The following is a 26071-nucleotide window of genomic DNA, read 5'->3' on the forward strand; positions in this document are numbered from 1 at the left end:
CTTCAAGTTAGGGATATGAATTATACCTATGTGAAAGGGAGGTCATGAAAGAGATAGAAGACGTGATGCAAGATTTTAAGGTAAGTAAGGTAAAAGTGAACAACGTACGAGATACTTAAATGCAGAAGGTTGGGAATAGTCCGTACTGCGGATAGAAAGCTAGAAGCTTGGAGATTCAGTATCCAGGAATGATAGCGGTGTCGTTAGTGACAAACATGTTATTTCTAGGTATCGAGAGGTCCAGTTACAAAAGTAAAAAAGAGTTAGAAATGATGTGATGTCTTGCTTGATGTTCCAGAATAACGCAAGGGAATTTATGGTACAAGCAAGTTGAAGGAAGGTTGCAAGTAGTATAAATGAATATGTGTAGGTCGCAAGCTAAAGTATGGTAGAGAGACAAGGTTTTGGAAAGACATGAGTAAGAATAAGGAATGGCAAGTGAGAAGGTTACGGGAATGTATAAGTTATCGGGATTAAGCCCATAAAGACAAAAGAGTTGATGGTTTCCCTAAGTTATAGAAAGTTTAACCTGAATGAACTCAAAGGAGTCTAAGACTAATAGCATTTAAAATAGATGGAATGTTGCCCTGGTAGTAAATTGAGGGTATACTTGTGATAAATGAAGGATGACATTTGGACCTTCGATTGAGTGATGATTTGAAGGGATTTCATGAATTGTACAGGATTAAAATACCCACGTAAGTGAGTCACATCGGGATGCTATAAAGTATGGTTATTGAAGTATAGTATTGCCCCTAGGTGGACCAATCTAATTACTCCAGATGTCCCCAATGAGACGTGAGCCCTAGCGGTAGTGTTACATAAGAGATCAAATTAGAAGTGGCAGATTATAGATCAATATTGAGGTGAATCAACAATGGATGGACACAAGTCACAAAGTATGAGGTGATATTAGGCCGTCATTCTTAAGATGAACAAGTAATGAGGAAGCATTAAAGGACTTAGATTTATACATATGGGATAAGTAACCTGGAGTTTGGTAACATACCTCAGTAACAATAAATCAAAATAAGAGTTATGGTATAGTATGACCTACTTAGATACAGTAAAGTCATACGAATTGATAAGCGGATCTATGAAATAAGGTATAACAATATTTGTAAGTTCAACAAAGTACCGAGCGAAGAACTTCAGTATACCTACAGATGCCCAAAGGGATATTTTATCAAGCTCTATATATGTTTGCGAAATGAGGCCTAGAGATTGGCTAAAAGCTGGAGGAAAGAGGAGAGAAGAGTCGCATAGGCGCACATACAAGGAAAAAGTCGTACAGGCTGCATGACAGAAGGTAGCAAGAATTACGAGATTGGAAGAATTCCGACCACAAACTGTGGTGTGAGAAAGAGGCCTAAAGGGGAGTGCCCTGGCCTTTGGATTTATTCAAAAAAGAGTTTCCTAAATGGCAAGAAGAGTATTAAAGTATTCACAAGAGATATGGGGTATGAGAATGATAAGTGCATCAGTCAACATTCGAGGACGAATGTTTCAAAGGGGGGAATGATGTTGCACCCCATATTTTCGTACATGGAAGTATGCCATAAGTAAGTTGATATAAGCTCGGAAATGACATGTTACATCCCTCATTTTCGTACATTAAAGTTCTGTCGTAAGTTAATCGACGTAAGCTGGGGAATGAGATTGTTTCGAGATTATAAGTATTATGCTATTTCAAACAAGTGATAAATAAATTCGTAAAGGTAAGAGGGTAAGAGAATCGAAGAAAATAAATTCCGTCGAAGTTTGACATCTTGGGATAAAATACGGTCCGAGCTAAAATACCCAGTATTTATAGACTAGTGTCATACAAGGTACCATATGGCTATGATAGTAAGGTTTATAAAGTATATTAAAAGTGAGCAGTATTTTATGTAATTTGAGATAATTCTTAATTATATGGGTAATTGATTAATTATTGGACTAGTGGGGGAATTAATGAATTAATTAAGAAAAAAAGGTGGATAATTGGATAAGTAAGGGGGGATTCACGTGGCAGCACCCCTTAAATCATATGTATGACTCTTTAAGTCATTACATTAGGTGGCAACCTAACTTATAAATTTCAAGACACCTAAATTCTAGGATCTTAAATAAAAAGCAACATTTTTCATTCTCAAACACATATCAGACGTGAGGTTTGGAGATTAGCAAAGTGACTTTGTTACTGACTGTTACCAATTTCGTGGAAATTCCTACAAAACATTAGCAACGTGATTTTGATTCTTCAACCAATTCCTACACAAAATAATTCCAACGAGAATTATTAGCACATTAGCAACGTGAGATTTTGCGATTCTAAGGGAGTACGGTGCAACCTTTTCCAGGAATATCATACGAATTTTTTCCTACTCCAGGTATGTTAAGGCTATCCCTTCTTTCTTTTGGCATGATCTATACGACACAAACGAAACGAACAAATGCACAATTTCCATAAATTACTATATTCATAGAAATACTAGAGATGTCTATATTCTTGATTCCCCATATGAATTATTATTATATCTTCTGTTCATGGGTCTCAGAAAAATACGTATTTGATAAAGTTTATCCCTAAGGCATATTGATTTTTATAGTATTCCGAAAAAATCTTATTAACGTATTTCTTATGCATTTCATGTATTTATACATGTACATTGACCCATGACTAGATGGCGTTATATATGCGTATATATGTATATCATATTTAAATAGGATATGGGAAAAAGATTACGGCGTTATATACGCACCACCACCTGATCAGCTGGTATACGTTGATGATTTTGCCCACAGTGGTTGAGATGATATGATGGGATGCCCTCAGAGGCCTGATGATGTTATGAAATATGTACCTATGCACAACATGACATTCATATGCATATGCATGACACTGAGTATTTCATGATTTACAGAGTTATCCAGACTTAGAGGTTGAGTCATTTACTCTATATTTCTTCCAGGTCTGTTATGTACTTATTTATGTGCCTTACATACTCGGTATATTATTCGTACTGACGTCCTTTTTTCCTGGGGATGCTGCGTTTCATGTCCGCAGGTCCTGATAGACAGGTCGAGAATCCTCCAAGTAGGCTATCAGCTCAGCGGAAGGTGTTGGTGCGCTCCATTTGCTCCGGAGTTGCTTATGTGTTCGGTATGATTAGGATATGTACTGATTAGTATGGCGGGGACCTGTCCCGACCTTTATAATATTTATGTACTCTTAGAGGCTTGTAGACATATGTCGTATACGTGAAAGATTGTACGGCCTTGTCGGCCTATCTTTTGAGTTTATAAATGATCATGTTGGACTATTAGGCCCGTATGTCACGTGCATATGATGATGTAATAAGAAAGATACATTACGTTAGTACTCGATTGAGTAAGGTACCGGGTACCCGTCGCGGCCCATAGGTTTTGGTCATGACAGATGTTACTTTCCTCAATACCAAGTCCCCGATCTTGAAGTGTCGGATGTTGGCTCTTCGGTTGTAGTATCTGTCTATACGTTGTTTCTGGGCGGCCATCCCGACTAGGGTGACCTCACGCCTTTCATCCAATAGTTTCAGGCTCGTGATCATGGCCTCGCCATTCGACTTTTTGGCCGCATATTGGAACCTGAGGCTCGGTTCTCCCACTTCGACTGGTATTAAGGCTTCGGCACCATAGACCAGTGAGAACGGGGTATCCCCGGTACTAGATTTTGAAGTCATACGGTACGCCCACAGGACTTCGCAGATTCCCTGTGGCATCGGTCAACCTCTTTTTCAGGTTTTGGAGAATGGTCTTGTTCACAGATTCTGCTTGTCCGTTTCCACTCGAGTGGTAAGGTGTTGATAGTATTTTCTTAATCTTGTGATCTTCGAAGAACTTATTTACCTTGCTGCCAACGAAATGTTTCCCATTATCACATACGATCTCGTTCGGTATCCCGATTCGGCATATTATGTGGTCCTAAATAAAGTCAATGACTTATTTTTCCCAGACTTTCTCGAACGCTTGAACTTCGACCCATTTAGAAAAATAATCGGGCATGAATAATATGAATTGAGCCCTACTAGGTGCCTACGGCAGAGGACCGACAAAGTCCATTCCCCATTTCACGGCCATAGGGATAAGACCGAATGGAGTAGCTCTCTCGGTTGATGGATCATCGGTGCATATCTCTGGCAGCCGTAGCATCTTCGTACAAATCCCTCCGTGTCTTTCTCCATGTCGATATAGTAGTAGCCGACCCTAATTAATTTCCAAACCAAGGATTCCGCTCCCGAATGGTTCCCGCAAGTGCCTTCGTGAACTTCTCTCAAGACATATTCGGTATCTCCCGGCCCCAAACATATGGCCAGTGGGCCATCAAACGTTCTTCTGAATATAGTCCCTTCGGACAAGCTAAACCTGGCAGTCTTTGTACGCAGAGCTCTCGATTCTTTAGGATTCGAGGGCAATTTTCTAATCTTCAAGTAATCTATGTACTTGTTCCTCCAATCCAAAGTTAAACTCGTAGAGTTTGCTTCGGCGTGACCTTCTTCTATTACCGATTTCATAAGTAGTACTATTGTCCCCGAGCTGAACTCATCATCATCAACCGAGGTCCTCAAGTTAGCCAGAGCATCGGCCTTGCTGTTCTGATCTCGGGGCACGTGTTATAAGGTCCACTCCTTGAATTGATGCAGTGTTACCTGTAACTTGTCTAAATACCTTCGCATTCGTTCCTCTTTTACTTCGAACGTCCCATTGACTTGATTTACCACAAGGAGGGAATCACATTTAGCTTAGACCACCTCGGTCCTAAGGCTTTTAGCCAATTCGAGACATGCAATCATGACCTCATACTTGGCCTTATTGTTAGTCAATTTCACATTTCTAATAGACTGCCTAACTACATTCCCCGTAGGAGGCTTCAGTATGATGCCGATCCCGGACCCTTTTGCATTTGAGGCGTCGTCACTCTTTTGACTTCAGGCACTAAGTCCGGCGTAAAGTCGTCCACGAAGTCGGCCAAAATTTGAAATTTTATGATAGTTCAGGGTCGATACTCGATATCGTACCCGCTGATTTCGATGACCCATTCGGCCAATCGACCCGAGAGATCGGGCTTGTGCATGATGTTCCTCAGTGGGTAAGAGATTACGACACATATGGGGTGACATTGAAAGTACTGTTTTAGTTTCCTGGAGGCGCTTAGCAAAGCGAGCGCCAATATTTTCAGGTGCGGATACCTTGTTTCAGCCTCACCTAGTTCTACTGACATAGTAAATAGGAAATTACGCACCTTCCTCTTCTCGGACCAAAACTCCAGTTACTGCCACCTAGGACACCGCCAAGTAGAGGTATAGTTACTCATCCGCCTTCGGAGTGTGGAGCAGCGGTGGACTCGAAAGGTATCGTTTGAGTTCTTTAAAAGCTTGTTGGCATTCCGTAGTCCAGAAAAAATTATTCTCCTTTTTCAACAGTGAGAAGAACCGATGGCTTTTATCCGAGGACCTTGTTATGAACTGGCCTAGGGCGGCTATATGCCCGGTCAGCCTCTGAACGACCTTGACATTGTCCACCACGGTGATGTCTTCTATGGCCTTCATCTTGTCAGGATTAATCTCGATCCCCCAATTGGATACCATGAATCCGAGGAGCTTTCCCGATCTGACCCCGAATGCGTATTTCTCCGGATTTAGCTTTATATTGTATTTTTTTCAATATGTCGAAGGTTTCCTGCAAATGTTTCAAATGGTCCTCTGCTCATATGGACTTAACTAACATGTCGTTAATATAAACTTCTATTGAATTTCCTATCTGTTCTTTGAACATCCGGTTTACTAGGCGTTGATAGGTGGCACAAGTGTTCTTCAATCCGAATGGCATTAAATTATAATAGTAGGTGCCGAATTTAGTGATAAAGGAAGTCTTTTCTTGGTCGCCTGGGTCCATCCGAATTTGGTTTACCCGGAATAATCATCGAGAAAGCTGAGTAGCTCGTCCCTGACCGTCGCGTCGATCATCCGATCGATGTTAGGCAAAGGAAAAGAATTCTTAGTACATGCCTTGTTCGAGTCTTTGTAATCTACACACAGGCATGACTTGTTTGAGTCTTTGTAATATACACACATTCTTAGCTTATTTCACTTTTTAGGTACTACCACTATGTTAGCTAGCCAGTCCGGGTACTTAACTTCCCGGATGGATCCTATTTTAAGGAGTTTAGATACCTCGTCCTTGATGAAGGTGTGCTTGACCTCGAACTGTGGTCTCATTTTCTGCTTAACCGGATGGAACTTCTAGTCCAAACTCAGCTTATGAGTGTTCACCTCCGGTGGGATCCCTGTCGTATCAAGATAGGACCAAGCGAAATAATCTATGTTAGCTATAAGGAATTCAATAAGTTTTTTCTTGAGCTCGGGAGTTAACCTCGTGCCCAGGTATACCTTCTGATCGGGCAAGTGTTCGATCAATATGACTTGATCCAGCTCCTCAACCGTTGATTTTGTGGCATCGGAATCATCAGGGGCGATGAACGACCTAGGGACTCTGTAATCATCATCCTCGCATGCTCCTCGCTCTTCCAGTTTGGTCAGGGCCGGTATCTATGATTGCTATTTAGTTTCTTCTTTCCTAGTCGGCTCCGTTTTCTTTGATGTCAAGAGCTCGGGCACCGGGATCACCTCGTCGACTGCGAATATTTCTTTTGCAGCCGGCTGCTCTCCATAAACCGTCTCCTCCTGGTGTGGGGAACTTCAATGCCTAGTGTAATGTCGAGGGTACTGCCCTCATGTTGTGAACCCGAATAATGTGTTATACCTTATGTCCCCTTTGATCACGTAGAATTTGGTACCCTAAATCATCTCAGCGGTATTTACTGGAAATGTTATTTCTCCTTTGGTAGTTTTGCATGCCATGTTAAATCTATTCAACAACCGGACTGTCGTCACTATTTGATCTTGTATCTCCAACTATTCTATGAACCTCGATCTGATGATATTGCACGAGCTGCCTGCATCAATCAACACAGGCTCAACTCGGGATTTGTTTATAAGTACGGATATTACCAGTGCATCATTATGAGGCTGCACGATGTGTGCATCATTTTGTGCGCTTTATCACGGGCCCTTGAGGGATATCAACCCCTCCAATGATCATGTTGATGACGTGTTGACTTTCTTCTTGGTCGGCCTGGTTGTTGGAGTCCATGTTCCTGAAGTTGGTTTTTAGCTCGATCACTCAGGAATTCCCGAAGATGCCCATTATGAAATAACCATGCATATTCTTCCCTCAGTTGTCGGCAGTCTTCAATCCAGTGGCCATGAGTGTCATGATACTTACACATCAAGTTAGGGTCTCTCTAGGTAGGGTCGGATTACAATGGTCGAGGCCACTTGGTTTTCTTGATGTGTCCAATGGTCGATATAATGATTTCTGTGTCAACGTTAAAGTTATACTCTAACAATATTGGAGCTTCCCTTCCCCCGAGCGGCCTGTCGAAACCACTTTTTCTCATCAGGGCTCGGTTATTGGACCCGTTTCCCCTTCGATCTGCACTGTATGGTTGATACCGATCTCGGACCGGCCTTGATTCATGATCGACGATTTTCTTAGGCCTGTCATTGGTTCTGATGGGATAAACGGACCAAGAAGGGGCTCCAAGTTGGTCATCCTCGACTCTGATTTTTGACTGGTACCTGTTGTGGACGTCAGCTCAAGTTACCGCCTGGTATTCTACCAAGTTTTTTTTCGTCTATTGCAAAGCCAAGGAGCTTCGAGGGTTGAGTCCCTGAGTAAATGCCTGAACGGCCCAATCGTCCGCAACCGGAGGAAGGTCTATCCGTTCTATTTGAAACCTAGACACGAACTCCATAAGTATCTCGTTGTCCATTTGTTAACCTTGAAAAGGTCCAATTTTCTGGTCTCGACCTTGATGGACCCGGCATGAGCCTTCACAAAAGCATCTGCGAGCATAGCAAACGAATCAATGGAATTTGGGGGCAAGTTGTGGTACCATATCATCGCTCATTTTGACAGAGTTTCCCCAAACATCTTTAATAATACTGACTCGATTTCATCGTCTTCCAAGTCGTTGCCTTTGATAGCGCATGTGTAGCAGCTCACGTGATCATTTGGATCCGTGGTTCCGTTATATTTTGGAATATCGGGCATACGAAACCTCTTCGGGATTGGTTTCGGTGCCGCGCTTGGAGGGAAAGGCTTTTGGACAAATATTTTGGAGTCTGGGCCTTTCAATATTAGAGGTGCTCCTGGAATTTAATCAACCCGGGAATTATATGTCTCAACCTTCTTGTCGTTTGCCTCGATTTTTTTTCACCATATTCCACTCGTTTTGTTAATGCCTCTAACATTTTCATTACTTCAGGGTTGACACCGGACTGAGCTTCGCCCGGCCTTTCGATGATCTGCTCATTTCTTCGGGTGTTTTCCCAGGGCAGTTAGCATCGACTGGGTCTACGACTAGGGCCCCAATAGGATCAGTAGGGGCACCTCATTGCTAGGAACCAGATTGTTGTTTTCGCCATGATGGTCAGACTCATCCTAAACGTTCAAGTTTGCGGACTGAGAATTTGACATTTTTGAGCTGACCTGAAATTGAGACCTTAAAGAACAAGTGTAAAATAGAGTGGGTTATAAAAATTTGTATCGAACCGCCACTATTATCATTAGCCCCACGGTGGGCGCCAAACTATTTACCTTAAAATGGATAATAATTAAATTTATACGCGATTTTAAGGATATGTGGATTGATTCAATACAAATAATTGAGGATGTTAGATAAATGAATGAAAGATAAAACGAATAATCAAACTAGTTGTAATTCTATGGCCTAGCTGGAACTTGGGTTGGACAATAGTTTTGCCCTCTATCGGACCCTCGTTTCGGAGCCAATAGAGAATGAACAACAAATAGTAAAGCAACAATTTTGCTATAGCTAAAGAGCAGTAAAAATGAAATTGTATTGCTTTGATATGCGTGTTACAATGTGTCCATTCAATAAAGACTACTCCATTTATATAGTAGGAGAGTTTCACCCCTAATACAATTCTAAGAAAGGTAAAAAAATTTCTTTTTCGTTAATCACTGATCCGCTACCGATATGGGTCGAGATCTGCGCCGTGATATCTAATGGGATGCGGATATCGCGGCTCTCTATTGGTCGTGGGTAACCGTTATCGTATCTTCCGAGGTCTCGGAGCTCGTTTCAGGATCGGAGAAGTAATGTCTTATCAAGCCCGGTGGCGACCACTCCGTTCGGACCTTAGTACGAGGCTTTCTGGCTTTGATTCTGACCCCGTATAATCGTGTCTTTGCTTCATTTGACCCTGTATAGGTTACTCCCGGTTTTACCCATATACATGTATATGGTAAAATTTTAATTGTTATTGATTAAAAAATAGATTTTGAACATCCTTACATATCCCACTAGCAAAGGGCATCAAAATTTGAACACCCATATTGAATTTTCTGACTTCGGCACTCAAAAGCTAATTCAAGAGGTAAGGATTGCTCAAAGTCATATAAGGAGAGATAAATGACCTCCTACCCACCCAACCGATATGGGGCACTAACAACCCCCTCCCTCCCCACGCCGCACAGTCAGAAATTGCGTGGGCGAAAAGAACGAGTTATCAACTCCAAGAGAAGATGGAAAATTTGGAGAAGCCATGGAATTCTTCAATGTTCCATAAGTTTGTGCCAGTCGTAAATCTTGCTGAAGTTGTTGTTGTTGATGTAAGTATAGCGCAGCAGCTGACAGTTCTCACATCCGCATAACCTTTGTCCGTAATCGTACAAATCAAACTACATATTCACAGCAGCAAAGCAAATTCCGCTGTCGTATTTACGTTGTTTTCTTCAATATTCAGTTAATAATTAATTTAACTTATATACACGAAAAATTCAGTTAACTTCTATCTTTTAAAAATTTAGTTTTACAAGGATCGAACTTTGGACATGCAAGTACAATATATTTGTCATATAAGTAACATAATAGTGTAAAAATTCATTTACTGTCAATGTATATTAGTTAAACTTAAACTATATTACTTAATTACGGTTAACTCATGCTATAGTACTTAATTACGGTTAGAGTCGAGTGTATGTATATTGCTCAATTCGTTCTCCTATTATTTGTCTAGGAGAGAAAGTCCAATTAATTAGGATTTAGCTAGATATAAGTATTCGCAAATAATTAAGAGACTCGGAAAGCTCGAGTCTTGATCCTTAACCTTGCCATATATATATGGTTTATGTATTGGAAAGTTCTACGGATTTGCTTAGTGTCTTTTTCTTAGAATAATTTATTCTCTACACACGAACAAGTGTGTTATTGTTAAAGAAAATAGTGTGAAGAATTCTTTTCTCATATTGGTTTTAATTTGAGAATATTGTTCAATAATTTAAATTTGATTTAACGAGAAATTAACATACGTATACATCTTATTTTTAAGGAAAGAGTTTTAGGATGAGTAGAACAATATGTGTTGGAATAACAGGAAATTTTGTTTTTCACCTCTAACTATTCAATTTTGTATTTAATGTAGCATATTACATTTTACAAACTTAAGAAACAACAACAACATACCAGTATATTTTCATATTTGGGTCTGGAGAGGGTAGTGTGTACGCATACCTTACCTCTACCTAGTGAAGGTAGAGAGTCTGTTTCCAATAAACCTTCGGCTCAAAAAAGTAGGGAGGAAGAGAAGAAGAAGGAGAGAGGGAGAGAAAGAAGAAGAAAAAGAAAGAGAGTGAGGAGGGTAGAAGGGGGGAGGACAGAGTAAGTAGCACCAAAATAGATTTTACAAACATAAGAATGGAATAATATTTACTTATTGAAGTCAAGATTGTGGATAAAGTTATAAAGTTTCTCCAGTCATATATATTATTTCGATTTTTCTCTGAAATTCTCCGTAAACTTATGCAAAATCGCAGAAGTAGATGAAGCTGACGTTCAATAAGTTTAAGTTCAATTGAGTCGATACTTCTTTCATTTCAATTTATTTGGTACATTTCGCTTCTCGAAATTTAAATTATGTGACGTAGGGCCAAGATTTTGAAATGTTATTTTTTTAATCATATTGATTTTAGAAGAATTCTAACTTATACTAATATATTTTGTACAGTCTTTGAATATCTAAATTTTAATTTTAAAATACTGAGCTGAACTAATCTAATTTAACTTCAAAATTAGTCAAATTAATTCTCGATAAACGAAATATGTCATATACATTAAACGTAGAGAGTATTTTTTATACGAAACATAGGTATATATATTTGTTAAAATAACTAAATTTTTTATAGATATTAATATTAAATAAACATTATTAAAAGTGCAAATAAGTTTAGTACTAAAAAATCTTAAAATTTAAATTATTTATTAAATCCTGAATATGCTTATAATAATAATAATAATAATTATTATTATTATTATTATTATTATTATTATTATTATTATTATTATTATTATTATTATTATTATTATTATTATTATAATAGTAGTAGCAGCAGCAGCAGCTAGGGGTGTTCATAAAAACCCAAAAAATCGAACCAAACCGACCAAAAAACCGATACTTTTTAGGTTTGGTTTGGCTTTGGTTTTGAATTTTAAAAACCGATTAAATTTGGTTTGGTTTTGGTTTTAATAAAAAAAAGAAAAAAACCGAATCAAACCGACTATAAAAGTAGCTATTTAAATTTATTATTACATATATATATATATATATAAAGTTTATAAAATTTTATGGTACATATTAGTCATTTGTATTTTTAGTCTAGTTCTTTACTATTATAATAATCTAATTCTTTGCCTTTATATTCTAGTTTGATTGATAGTTTTCTTTTGCTAAGTACAAGAATTTATTTCATGTTAAAAATTATCGATTTTTACTTGAGTACTTAAATTATCCATCACTATTTGATTCAATTATCATCAATATATCTTGGTAAATGATATATTTCTCAAAAAATAATTGATTTGATAGTGTTACATTGAAAATGTAGTCGCCGAAATATGCGTTTGGTAGTATACGTCTCATATTTAAAAAAACGATAAATAACCAAAAAACCGACAAAAATCGAATAGATAAAAAACTAACCTAATTAATTTGGTTTGGTTTCAATATTTAAAATATTAATTTACTTGATTTGGTTTTCTTTTAGGGAAAAGTCGACTCAAACCTAAACATGAACACTAGTATCATTAGTAGTAGTCATTTTATTATAAATATAGTTACAAAGAAAAATAGCAGCAAAATTTCCCACCAAAAAGAATAAAATAAAGGATGTGAGTAGGTACTAATGTGTCAAAACAATAAAGAAAGATGCTGTTACAATGCCACAAAGTGGACAGAGTTGTGTTTGTAGAGAAAATACTTGTCAGTTTGAGAGAATGGTGGTGCCAATTCCACCGATACGCCGCCACCGAAGCGGCGCAGAATACTCAACTTACGGCCAACTAATGGTTGTGCCACCTACCACCACCGCCAGTACATACTCAAGCAGCTTTAAGCTACCCCCTGGTTGGGGTGTTCAAGAAGTTCCTCGCTCCGATGGCTGTCGAGTTGACAAGGTCTCTGCATTTCCTTTTAACTTCACTTTAATAATGTAATTCTTTATGCATTGATACTGTACAACTTTCTTACTATAATAAGCAACTGACTAATTAAGTTAAATAACTTGTTGTAATAGGTTATATCATACTTTTAATGTGAAACTTCTTATATAAGTTAAATTCTTTTGCATATCACATGAGTGAGTGACCAGGAGGTCACAGCTTCGAGCCGCGGAAACTTGAGTGAATCTGTTGCGTGCATGCTATTTGTTTCTATTTTTACTTAATTGTTTCTGGTTTGGAACTTTCAACAAGAGAAAAAAGGGATAAATAATACTTCAAATTCAAAGCTATGAGATTTTGAGTTAGGTGGTGCGGTGAAAAGGGCAAGTGGTAAAAGAAAGATACTGTAAATTACTTAATACAGTTTGGATCTAATTGAAGTTGACAGGGTAACATGTTGAATGATTTTTGTCTCTCCAACTATTCAGGAGGGGCAGATGTAGCTCATTAACAACAGGTGCGAGCAAATTAAACTCACTGCTTTTAGTCCGAATTACGTATACATACTCTTCACATAGTTGAAATATTCAAAACGAATATCTACTTATACTAAGTCTACATCTAACATGACGAAGAAAAAGTGGGTGAAATGGTACTGTGTAATCCACTGGTTAATAGGATCGTACCCGCCTCTCTAGCCATTTGTTTATGTTAAAATGTGTAATGGAATTAAATTTTCATGAATGGAGGTAGGCCAACTGCAAATGAGAGAGGATTCTGTTTATTGGAACAGATGTTATCTTTTCTATCATTTGTATTGCTAGTTTTACTGACACTATATTGTTTCAAGGGCTGAGTGTTGCTATAGTATTATACTTGTGTTCTTCCTTTCAAGATTGCATGTTTCAGAGTGCGCTGCGGTTTTTAACTCTTAATTTTGATGCATAGACGATTCATTATATCAGTAACCTGTTTTTGAGTGATTTTGTCGTAGACTTTGAACATTAATGTATTTGCTGGACAACCGGATAATTTGTCCCTCGGGAACTTATACGGTAGGTCCACGGTGTAGCTCTCAAATAAGAGAAGCGTCAAGGATTTTTGAAGAAAGCTGAATTTAATTGAAAACTGGTTAGCGCAAGACCTTTTAGTCTTTAAACTGTATGTATAGCTAACAAGATCTCAAATGATAAGAACTGCTCTGTGGGCTAAATATTACTGGAAGTCCTTAACGTTATAAGCGAGAATAAATATCAAATTTCGATGGATTTTTGACGAGGTACTGAAGTTTTAAGTGACTTATATAGGCTTTAGCACCTTCTTTTTTCCTATGTGATGAAGCTAAACTTTTCATGCAGTTTTCTAAAACAGACATTATGTTTATCATGCAGTACTACTATGAGCCTGGGACTGGGCTAAAGTTCAGATCATTGAGAGAAGTCGAGAGACGATTGAACGGTGAAATATTTGCTCCAAGATCCAGGGCATTGGTAGTGAGACACAATCAGGCAAGTGTAAGAGTTGAATATTTCAAAAAGATTTGTGTAATTTCTTTCATCTTTATGATGTTTAAATATGAGTATTCTCTTTCTTATTTTGGTCTTTTTCTGTTTCCATCATCGACGGAGCATTCATGCTTCGCAGAGTTCTCTATCTCAGAAGATGGTTGTTTATGGTGGAAAGGTACTTCACTTTGGCCCTCAGTTCTTTGACTTAATTACTTTTGATGGATGGGATGTGTGGAATCTATTAGTAATTTCCCTTTGTTAACATTATTTCTTGTTGTTCCTTTTGTCGGTTATGTAAACTATTGAATCCCCTTGACATGGAGAAAAAATTCTGTAGTGATAAGGGGGTTCAAAAGTTGTTGTAGATCATTGGCTTAATTCACGATTGTGACATTCTAAATTTTTTTGAATCCCCTTGCATAAATTCCTGGTTTCGCCACTGGATGCAAAGCCATAATTCTGCTATTTATCAGAAACATTAGGTGAATGAATCCATTGAATTATATTTCTTGACAGATAGTTAAACAACAAACAAGCTCATTTTACTTTGATTAATGCTATGCAAGTAAAGACTGAAACTGATGCGACGAAATTGTAGATAGTGAGAATGGATGAAGAGCAGTTGAATCAATGGGCAATTGTTCCATCAAGAAGTGCAGCCACCTTATCCTATGAACTTCCAGATGGTTGGGTGATAGAAGAGGTACCACGTAGAGACGGAAGCTTCGTGGATAAGGTACACTCTCCTGTCCTTCAAAAATAGTGAATTCATTTATCTTTCTTGATTTCAGCTGCTATCATGTTTGCCCAGATTAGCTCTATCATTTGTGTCTAGGAAACGATGATTCATTACATGATCCAAATTTTAAACTTCTGAAAGTTCTAAATATTGTTTTCGTATCCAAATTAAGAGAGCATTCCCTTAAGAATGGATAGCGGGAGACAAGGCGGGTGGAATGTAATCAACCTGAAAAATGGTAGCCCTGTTCGTATGCTTTTCCTAAGCATCTTACATCATGTTTTATGTAGGAGATCAACTGTCAAAAATAAATGTTTCATGTAGGAGATCATTGATTTAAGTGCTTCAGTTTTGCATGATTTGCAGAGAGCTATTTGAGCGAAACTGTTCGAATGGACAACGGTCAAGTTGTCTCCGTATGACCCATAGGTCACGGGTTCGAGCAGTGGAATCAGGGTAGGTTGCTTACATCACACCCCCTTGGGGTGCGGCCCTTCCTCGGGACCCTGCGTGAATGCGGGACGCTTTGTGCTAAAGCTTCTCTTTACCATGTTGATTTCGTTTTCTGTGTGAAGTTCCATTGATTAACATGATGCTCTTTCTCATTTTGACAACTATGATAAAGACTATCCCTTTTCATGTTTTCCTGGGGAGGAGCCTTCTGCTGAAGTTGCAACTATTTTTTTTTCCTCGTATGCAGTATTACTATGAACCAGGAACCGGACTAAAGTTTAGGTCCAGAATAGCAGCACAGAGATACTTAGCAGAAATGAGAGAAGATGTTCCTTTGTCTGCTACTTTAGAAGAACTAAAAGAGAATAAACCGCTGTCCAAGATGTTTAAGTTGCACCATCAGACAAAGGTAGCTAATATCCTGAAGGTCAAAATAAGCTTGACATTATGTTTTTTTTTATGTCAAGATATGCCTCCTTTTGTGCCTTTGTAGAAATCCGTTCCATGTAAGAGAAACATCTCCGGAGAGGATTTGCAGAAGTCGTCATTTCTTTCTCCACCGGCAAAAGTAAATTGGGTTCTTTCTAGTCCTAAAGGGGATGCTTGGGACCCTTTCCTTGCCGGAACACCAATCCCTGATTCGGTAAAACAGCAATGGACTAAAAGATTCATGTTGTTCATGAATGATGAGACTCTGAACGCAGAAAACTCAGACTAGAAAGGTAAGCCAAAGTGCTAAAGCTTCAACTAATCTATACTCCTTTTCATATGCTATATGAAACTTCTGATAAGGTATTTCGGACATAACTTTACAAACATCTACAGTTGGACTTGGTAATCCTTCTATCTTTAGTAATGCTACCTATGTAGAAGAATGTTACAAGTAGCTGATTAACACCTTCGATTTGCAAGTTAATTGACATTGCTTCACATAAAACTTAATTACTATTTTTGTAGAAAAAACAAAGATTCAACTATAGTAGTTTCAAACTCATAACATCCATTATATGTAGCATGAGTTACCATTTCTTGAAAAACAGATGGAGTAGTACTGTATGACCATAAATGTTTCTAATCGATCAGTTATCTTCCTTGCAGTTAAAGATGAATAGCTGGAAAATCCAGAAAAAAAATGCAGTTGGAAACAGTAGTTTATGTTACAAGCAAAGCTTGAACTGCTTCTGACCTAGAGAATTACATGCTAATCTTGTACATACTGACATTTTCAAACTCCTCGTAATATTACTGTCTAACCATTGTACAGAATCTGTTATCCTGTTAATTCTACGTCCGCTCGTGCTCTCAGTGACCAACTGATGTATCCTATTACAGTTTTGGCAACTTTTTTCTATGGTGCATGTTTACCTTTCATAGATGGATACAATAGCTAGTTTGCTACTATGGGTGATTTGATGTCAGTTCAAGTTTAATCCAGTGTACTACATGTGCTCCATTTGAAAAGCTGGTTGCTGCTTGAATCAACAACAAATCATTGCTAAAATTATTTCTCCCTTTGCTTCATTTTACATGACGGTGTTTGATTGGCATGGAGTTTCAAAATGAAAGGAAAACTTTTGGCATATAGCCAAAGTATCATTTAGAACTTGTAGTCTTAAATATGCCGTGACATTTCATGGCTATAAGAGCATGCCATTTAAGAGTAAACTAAGAAGTCTAAGTGGGCGTTTGAACATAAGAATTGTAAAATTTCGGAAAAAAGTGAAAAAAAAATTCAAGTGAAGATGGTATTTGAAAATTAGAGTTGTGTTTGGGCATAAATATAATTTTGGGCTGTTTTTGAATTTGTGTAAGTGATCTGAAGTGAAAATTTTAAAAAATAACTTTTTGGAGTTTTTCAAATTTTCAAAAATTCTGAAATTCATCTTCAAGTGAAAATTAAAAATTTTATGGCCAAACTGATTTTGAAAAAAAAGTTTAAAATCGAAAAAAAGTGGAAAAAAAAAAAATTATGGCCAAACAGACCCTTAAAAGTTAAAAAGTTTTCAAATACATTATTATTCTTTTAGAACAAAATAAACATAAAATAGTGTCACATAAAATAAAAGAGATAAAGTAAATAAGCTCTATTTACATCATTACAAAGGCAAAATTAAAGACCTCATTTGAGGAATTAGGACCATAAAAATCGACTCAAATTGGGTCATGTCTGCTGTAATGAAACAGAACACTTTGATTTGTGTCCAGCCAAAAGTTTGGCAAATGAAAGGTATCAGGAATTTGGACAATCCTTAGAACCATGCATTCACACGTTAAACAACTAGCAAAATTCCTAGGAGAAGAAAAGAATGTATGATTAAATAAGGAAAAGAGCCCAATAATGTCTTATTTTCCTACACAAGTAATATATCTCAGTATCCACTCTGAAAACAGGAACCACCTAATAAAACTGATAATAAAAATTAAAAATCAAATATAAATGCCTACATATCCTTGAAAATATTCTCTATCTGCCATCAAATGGATAGCTTATGCTATTCCTTCACTAAGAAGCAGTGACATTATTTAAGAATGTCACCTCCCAGATAAGTAAAGAGACAGATTGTCCCTTAAAACTGAAGCAGTCTTATCGACAGATTCACAAACCTCTTGCCCGTATCCTGTATCGTGGTGATGAGATAGAGAAAACTCGTCCAGAACCTCATCTTCCATGTCAATGACAATGTTGTGGAGAATGCAGCAAACAAGGATAAATCTCGGTAGCTTGTGCTTGTCCGGTCTCCACATTAATCCATGAATCATTTTCCAGACTTCCTTTAGCCTAGCCAATGCTCTTTGTGCCACGATACGGGTTGCAAAATGCTTCTTATTGAACTCAGCTTTAGATTCTGAAAGTTCTTTCCCTTGATAAGGAGTTAAAAGCCAAGGTAGCAAAGGAAAACCAGAATCACCAATAATATATTCGCGTACTTCTGCTTCTTCGGATAGCTTTATATTGTTCCCGTTCAATCTATCTCCTTTCTCGCAAAGTTTAAAAAAGATTGAGCTCTGAAGCACTGAATTCTCTTTCATCTTTCCTGGCAATCCCGTGACAATGTCACGGAACCTCATATCGGGATCAACAACTGCTTGTAGGATCATGCTGTGGTTCTTGTTTTGATCAAGCCACACGTCAGCTGTCTGCTCGGACGAGGATAACATCATTGTGATGTGTGTAGTATCGATTGCACCACAACAGTTTGGAAGTCCTTGGATTCTTTCGAATTTAGACTTTATCTGTGACATATCGTGCTCGGTGGAAGGCCACCGTAGGTGGTGAAGCCCCTTTTCCTCAATAGCCTCTATAAAGCGCCAAGTTACTTGAGACACAGTCGAGTGGTGTGCACCAAATGAGTCACCCACTGAAATTAGAGAATTACCCGAGCTCAGCCTCCTTAGAGCTAGCGCTACTTGTTCATGCAAAGACATAGGCTTGCCATTTGAGAACACAAAGTGGGCCGACTTTGGCTGCATGTGCTCCTTTGCAAGGGAACATATGTAGTCGAAAGTGCTTCTGGACATCTTGAAAACAGATTGGAACTTATCCAAACCCTTCGATGGAGAAACATTTCCTGCAGAAAAGATAATTTATCCACAAGGCAAAATAATCAAATTTCATGCTGACCATCCAAAAGGCAGGATTCACCTGTAATCAATCACAATCGAGAAATGAGAGTATGAAACTTGGAAAGAATGAAATTTAAACTCCACCAAATTATGTATTTAAGGTAATCCATGACACTGGACCAAGCAGCCAATTATTTACAACTTACATGCAACTATATACCTGAAAATGAATTTAAAAAGTGAAAATCACACAGTTGAGCACATCTAATAGCAAGAATTTTAATGTTTAAGCAACATTGCACGATACGATAAATCATTTGACGTCAATCACAGACTTCATTTGGTTGAATAGGCTTTCCATTATGGATCAAACAATTCATCATTCATCAGAGTAACCACAACTTTTATCAACAGATGCAGTTCAAATGGCATTTTCCCTCAAATTGGATTATTTCATGCCCTTGTTTATGAATGTGTTCCAAAAAATAACATACATATTCTTTTTCCTTTTGACAAGCAAAACCGACTAAAATGAACAAGGGAATTCCATCTCTACCTTGCTTTGATATTGTCCAGTAAAGCAATATGTGAAAAATCAAGACAATTAAGGATACCACCAATTACCAAGGAACAACAAATATTATTCTTTTGATCATTTTTTAAACTTCTGTTTATTTTTCCAACTCTTACTGTGAATAGGAACACCTTTCCGTAACTATTTCTTTTTCTTTGCACAATCTTTAGCTTAAGAAACAGAGAACGGTCTATTCAATCTTAAATGACTGGAAAAGAACACAACAGCATGATAAACAAGAAATGGCGACTTTCCTATTTATTGAGTAGACAAATCACTGCCTTGTTTAATTACGAACAATTCAAAAAATCTATCTCCTTTCATTTTATAAATTAAACCGCCCTTCCGACTCGCCTCCATTGATAATATAGTAAACAAGGGGTTTTCACAAAGTCTATTACTTCGCCTCAGGTATCCATCTAATCTCAATTTCTGAAGTGCTAACATAAATATCTGTCACAATTTCTGAAGTAATAACTTAAATATCTCATGTTAATCACCATTTTCATTTTCTTTCAACATAGATTGCATCGTCCTACACTGTTAGGCTTGTAAAGTGACTTCATGTTTGTATTTCTCATATAGTTCAGAACAAAATATAATTGTTTCACATGCTGCCAAATATGGGACACCATTCTTATGGCAGTCCTAGCTAAAAATACCAAATAGTTCCTCTAATTGTGCCTCAAGCATAGGAGGCAGCAGCGCACATGCATAAAAAGCACAAAACAACAAGCTGACACCCACCATAAAAATTAATACTGTAATAATAACCTTTTTAAAAAATTATTTAGTAGCATATTCGTGTGGGTTCTGAAACCTTCAAGAGTCTATGGATTACTCGAGAATGTAATAGTTACTGGCACTACTCGTACATATACATATTTTATACACACACATGTATTTATATGCATATAAATTTGGAAAACACCTAAACCTCTCACAAAGGTGCTGCTCAAAATCTTTTTGAGAAAAAGATTATTGCTATTATGAAGGGGAGCCTTGGCGTAACTGGTAAAGTTGTTATCATGTGACCAGGAGGTCATGGGTTCGAGCTGCGGAAACAACCTCTTGCAGAAATGCAGGATAAGGCTGCGTAAAATAGATCCTTGTGGTCCGGCCCTTCCCTGGACCCCGCGCATAGCAGGAGCTTAGTGCACCGGGCTGCCCTTTTTTATTATTGCTATTATCTTTGATGGATAAAAGATTATTCCTAATAAATGGATGTTTGTGTCTAGTGCACTGGTGCTACGTAGGATGTAAGCACCTCAGAAACCTAAGGCGTCCTCTATTGCTCCATCGGTGATCCTATGTAGTAGATGAAGAAGTTATATCAGTAATCGATGCTACCAAAAACTCATTGGTATAGTTGATTCTCTATCAACTTTTGGCACCAAGTAACTTGTGGTATATCTACAACCACTAAATAGCACTAAAATTGATATAGACAAAGATATACCTGATGAAAGAGCTGACAGGCATTTCCTCATTGGCCTTCTCTTTTAATTCTTGCCCATTCAAAGAAACTAAGCTAGAATATCTTATTGGCTACCACTAACTAAACATCTCACTTACAGATTCAACAGCTTTATAACTCTAGATCTACTTGAATATCATCATAATATCCACGCAGATAGCAATGACATAAGCACTGTAATAGATTCTAGTAATATCTTTGTAGGAAGAATGGCAGCAGATAAAAATGGCATTTACTGCAGCAACTCCTTAACCATCATCTATTTCCTAGTAAAATATGTCGCATACATATGCTTCAGCTACATCTCCACAGTGAGAATGGTAGTAGAGAAACCTCTGTGGCCACTGGCCTTTGCTTCAGCTAATCCATGAATTTCTCCTCCTAATTGCAGTTGACAATTCAGTACAAATGCCATAAATTTCATACTTTCCAAGACATTCAATTGTTAATTGATCTTTAGAGAAACTACATATGCTCAACATTTGTGGCAGCCAGGTCTAATGACTTCACCCGAACTGCGGTTTATGTGTAAGACATTCATCCAATTACCATGTACGTAGCAACTGAGAGGAACACAACTAGCCTGCTAGTACAAGAGGACCACCACTGTAATCCACTGAAAGTAAGAAGAGTAACACTATCATTTTCTAAAGTCGGCAATATGCAAACCATTTAATCTGCTAGGTTAACTGGCAGACTGCATCTTCAAAGAAAGAATGCAATGGCAAACCAAAAACGTTCCTTTCTAACTTCAATTATTTTAGCTTATTTGCCAGTATGTTGAATATTTGGGCAACCTTGTCTGACCTTGGTATCTCCTTTGGTCCGAGTACTTCGGCAAAAAGTTGTCATTTGGTCCAAGTACTTCAGCAAAATTTTGTCCCTTAGATACACCCCTAATTGAATTCGATATATACTAACCCCATCTCTATATGACCAAGCCAGTGTTGTCTTGCAGCCAAGAGAGGTTTGGACAGTATTACTCTGGGTTCATTAAGTTCTTGGCTTCAATGTAGAATGAAAACTTTAGATCCATGTGACGACTTAAAAGGTAGATGCCAAACAAGAAACTGCTAGAAGTGAATGAATACGTACTTTGATCATGCTTCAACACTTTTTCTTTTTTAAAAAAAGAGAGAGAACAATTTCCTGTTAAATCTAATGGTTTCTTTTTTGGCGGATAATCAGGAACCTGTTGTGGTATCTAGCATAAATATCCAGTTAATACAAAACATGCTCTCCAAGGAGCATGGGGAAAAAACAGAGAAGTCACCATATTTTTAAGAATGTACTAATCAAGAGGATGTTAAAGAGAAAACCATCACCTATCATCAGTAGATGTTAGCCTAGGATAATAGATGCAAACTTTTACATGCAGATGAATCTCACGTCAAGATCTCAAGCCAGCTAAAAATTGTAAATGGTTCTCTAAGGGCCAAAAGATGAAGTAAAAGCAGAATGGTTATAATTTGGTCGAAGGAACAAGAAACTGCTTTCCTTTGAAGCATTACAGGGATAGAAAGGTAAGGAGTCAAGAAGCTTCATTGGATGTAGTCGTGCATGAGGAACTCGGTCAATATGTAAAATACCACAGGTGGGCTCCCTGAAGAAAAATGCAGGAATTATCCCATCTGTCCAAGCCTTGGTGGACAGAGTTAACCAATACATGTGCTGGTGGGAGGTAGCAGGTATACCGTGGAATTGATCGAGGTGCGTGCAAGCTGGCCAAGACATACCACGGTGACTTGCAAATTTCATTTTTGGCTCTACGAGATGTAATGTTGGATAGCTGGTCCAATTTAAGGCCAGGTCTAATACTGATCTTCACCGTCTAGACTAACAAATGCAATTACTTGAGATAAGCTAATATGTGTTGATCACCGCACTCCAAATGCCAATTTCTAAAATATAGTTTTCTTTTTCTTTCTCTTTCTTATTTTGGTCAGCAACTTGGTTTTGATTCTCAAAATCTTCTAAGTATCTTCTCTAGCTTTTCAGACTTTAAGCTCTAGAATAAAATGGAATACCACATCAACCAAAAGAGCAACACAAATTTTAGCTGTTAAATCAGGAGCCGTAGGTGTAAGGAGAGCCTTAGTTATCAGTATCCTACTTCTGTGAACACAGAAAAAGAAACTATTGTTTACTTGATACCGAAGAACTAAGACTTCATAGTTGATATTCAAAATATGTTAGCGTTTCGCACCAGTCCTCACACGCTAAAAGCAAAAGGATCATGAGTACAATTTTTATGGTAAAACATACCATTCAAGCAAAGCAACCTTAATTGTAGAAAGAACAAACAGTGTATTGTGTATTATGCAGATGAATTTTTTTTTAAAAACTCTCCTCTATATCTTGGAGCTTTTAGCAATGTGCACCCTACATGGATTTGCAAACTGCTAAAATTGCTGATTAAACGCGTGAAAGTTTTCAAATGCTATTGTTATAAGTAGAAACGCCAGTCATATGTAGTTAGCAGTCCAAAGATGGATCATTTGACAAGAGAATTAAGGATAAGACCTATCAAAGCACAAATTCTCAGGTCTAAACTTGTCTCAAATGGCACTCTATCTTTTATCTAATCTCAAATAATTACAGTGCACATACTCCTAATTCATAATAATTCAATCAGAAAAGGAAATATCAGCAAAAAATAGGAAAATCAAGAGGCTAATACCAGTACAAACTTTTAAACTGCTCTAAACTGTGTAAACCATCAACATATTTCCAAATTTAGGTCATTATTATTACATTAGCATAATAATTTAACACATTCTGGTTTTTTGGTCAACAAGAGCATTATACACAGTTGAAACAGGAAAACAAAACTAAATTAGGGATCTTTTGTTCGAATATCGCGACACATTAACAGAACAGAAGCGTGTAACATCAATGAGAGGCAAAGAAAAACACAAATTTAATTATCCACAAATCAAAATTAACTATACGCAGATGATCAAGGGGTAAAAACCAATATTCAATACATAAAAAAAGACAAACTTTTTTTCAACACATACATAAAACCAAAACAGGCAAAGCAAGAAAAACCAAGTTTGCAAAGATTAAATTTTTACCAGCAATTCTTTTGGATAAAATCTCGAACCAATCAGCAGCAGAGCCATTCTGTGAAGACCCAGAAGCTAAATCATCTTTTGCAACTTTCTTCTCTACTTTTCTCTTCTTTTTTTGCCCTCTAACAGGACCCATTACTCAAATTGAATCAAAACCCACAAATCCCACTTAATTCAAACATAACACAAACCCCATTTCATTATAAAAGAAAAAACACAAACAAAGATCATATACAAGTATTTAAGACACAAAAACATGCAAGTTATATATGTATAATAGATATATGTAAAAGATGCTTTAGTTACTTGGTGTCATTGGTGTGTGTTTTTGGTGTGAGTGGTTTTCTTGAAATGTTCCAAAGCATGCAAAGTACATATTGTTAGAGAAAAATAAAAAAGGAAATACATATTGTGGGTTTTGACATAAATAGAATTAGAGAACAGAAAAGGATAGGGAGTATTGTGTTTAGTGTTTGTTTGTTTAAGACAATGTGACAGACATGGGAATTGGTCGAGACTTCAAAAGAGACTCAGTTTATATACAAATGGACTATGGTTATAGATTTCAGAGTGAAAAAGAGACGCAGAAATTTTAGTGTAAATTGGATTTAAAGGGAAAAAATGGGTTGCTACGGTTTAGTCAGGCTATGGAATGTCGATATTACCAATTTGTAATAAGTTTTGCTAGATCTATAATCTAGATTAAGGGGAATTTAGAGAAAGAAAATGGTAAAAATTAACTCGCACGGGCGCTTTTATATCAAGTCAACAATTATTTTTATATATGTTTTTTATACATACATGTGTCATCTTCGGAGGCGGAGCCACCTTAGGCTTCGCTGAAAAATTACACTTATAACTTGATCAAATAATTATTTTTATTTATATATATTATATGTTAAGTTTCCTTAATTTTTTAGTGGGTTTACTCTCTCATATTTTGAGACCTCTTTGTAAAACTTTTGGCTGCACTACCGGTCATCTTACCATGGTTAAGTGTATACTTCAATATCACAACTTTCAAACAGCTAAAGTTAAATTATTTATTATGATGTAAATATTTGGTGGAGATAAATATTGACTAAAGAATAGCGTAGCTTTTTATTTTCTCGTATACTTTTTGTTTTTATTGAAATATAAGTAAATAAATGCAATTTCTCTCAAATACTTCAAACAATTAGGCGGACAAGTTTATATAATTTAAAATAGTATTAGAGTCCATCACATAGGATGCAAGAATCTAACTTGCACATGAGGGGACATATGAAAAACATAAATAAATAAATAAATAAACCTCATAATTTAAGATTTTACAATGAGAAAGTTCACACAGTTCAACAGTTAGGAATTGCTTTTCAAGTAACATAATTATTTGCTTTAAAGCATGTAGGTAGAGTTATAGAATGCCACAACACATTTCACTTCTTACTGACCAAGCCAGTGAACTTAATATAAATTTATATGATAAGTAAAATACATATCATAAAATATTTCAACTATAGATTTACACGTAGTTAGAGTTTAAAATAATGGGTGCAGCCACACCCAGAAGTCTGGCAAGTGTAGGTCAATGTCGTTATAAATTTATTGTAGCTACTATCCAATTGTGCGCACCTCTTATATATATGTTACTTGGCTCTTATCATCAATCAATTTGTTAAATCTTTGTAATATTACTCATTGATTTATATATTGCTTTTTTACCTATTAAACTGTAGACCTTTCTTAATTAGCATTACCATGCCAAATGACTTTACTAATTCGGTTGTAGATTGATGATCACGCCCAACTCTAGTGCTCAAAAGGATAAACGGTCGATGCAAATATAATTTGGTCTAAGAGTCCGGAGTCGAATCCCACAGAGAACAAAGGCTTAGCTACAATTGTTCAATATTGCTAAGAAATACAAGTCCAAACAATTTCTAAATTATAAAGATTGAGATTTATATTTCTAACGAATTAACTAGCAAATACTAGAAAGCGGTAAAATTATCAACTAACGAGACAAAGGGTTGGAGACTAAATTAAGGAGGTCTAGAGTTATGATTTCCCTAATTGTCGGAATCCTTCCAACTATGTTCCCAACAATTTCGCCGATGTATGCTCTACTGATCGTGAGCACTTTAGGTGTCGTAATT

General features: G+C 37.0%; 2 protein-coding genes across 4 annotated transcripts; one reads left to right on the forward strand and one right to left on the reverse strand.

The window, feature by feature from the left end:
• Window positions 1-12304: 12304 nt before the first annotated feature.
• Window positions 12305-16617, forward strand: LOC104118352 (methyl-CpG-binding domain-containing protein 7). Of its 2 annotated transcripts, none has more exons than XM_009629577.4 (7): window positions 12305-12559; window positions 13936-14058; window positions 14189-14227; window positions 14651-14788; window positions 15492-15653; window positions 15738-15966; window positions 16343-16557. In XM_009629577.4, the coding sequence occupies exons 1-6, from the start codon at window positions 12323-12325 to the stop codon at window positions 15960-15962; spliced, it is 924 nt and encodes a 307-aa protein (XP_009627872.1). In that variant the 5' UTR covers window positions 12305-12322; the 3' UTR covers window positions 15963-15966; window positions 16343-16557. The 2 variants fall into 2 exon arrangements, with proteins under 2 accessions (XP_009627872.1, XP_009627873.1); XM_009629578.4 differs by having other exon boundaries at window positions 12306-12559; window positions 13936-14052; window positions 16343-16617.
• Window positions 16618-17531: 914 nt separating this feature from the next.
• LOC104118351 (protein ALP1-like) lies at window positions 17532-24507 on the reverse strand. Of its 2 annotated transcripts, none has more exons than XM_009629576.4 (2): window positions 23937-24507; window positions 17532-18813 (listed from the first exon to the last, which is right to left on the reverse strand). In XM_009629576.4, exons 1-2 carry the CDS (start codon window positions 24067-24069, stop codon window positions 17777-17779), a joined length of 1170 nt encoding a protein of 389 aa, XP_009627871.1. In that variant the 5' UTR covers window positions 24070-24507; the 3' UTR covers window positions 17532-17776. The 2 variants fall into 2 exon arrangements, with proteins under 2 accessions (XP_009627871.1, XP_070044494.1); XM_070188393.1 differs by having other exon boundaries at window positions 17532-18887; window positions 23937-24075.
• Between the last annotated feature and the right edge of the window lie 1564 nt (window positions 24508-26071).

Source organism: Nicotiana tomentosiformis, chromosome 11, assembly GCF_000390325.3.
Source record: "Nicotiana tomentosiformis chromosome 11, ASM39032v3, whole genome shotgun sequence".
Taxonomy (NCBI): Eukaryota; Viridiplantae; Streptophyta; class Magnoliopsida; order Solanales; family Solanaceae; genus Nicotiana; species Nicotiana tomentosiformis.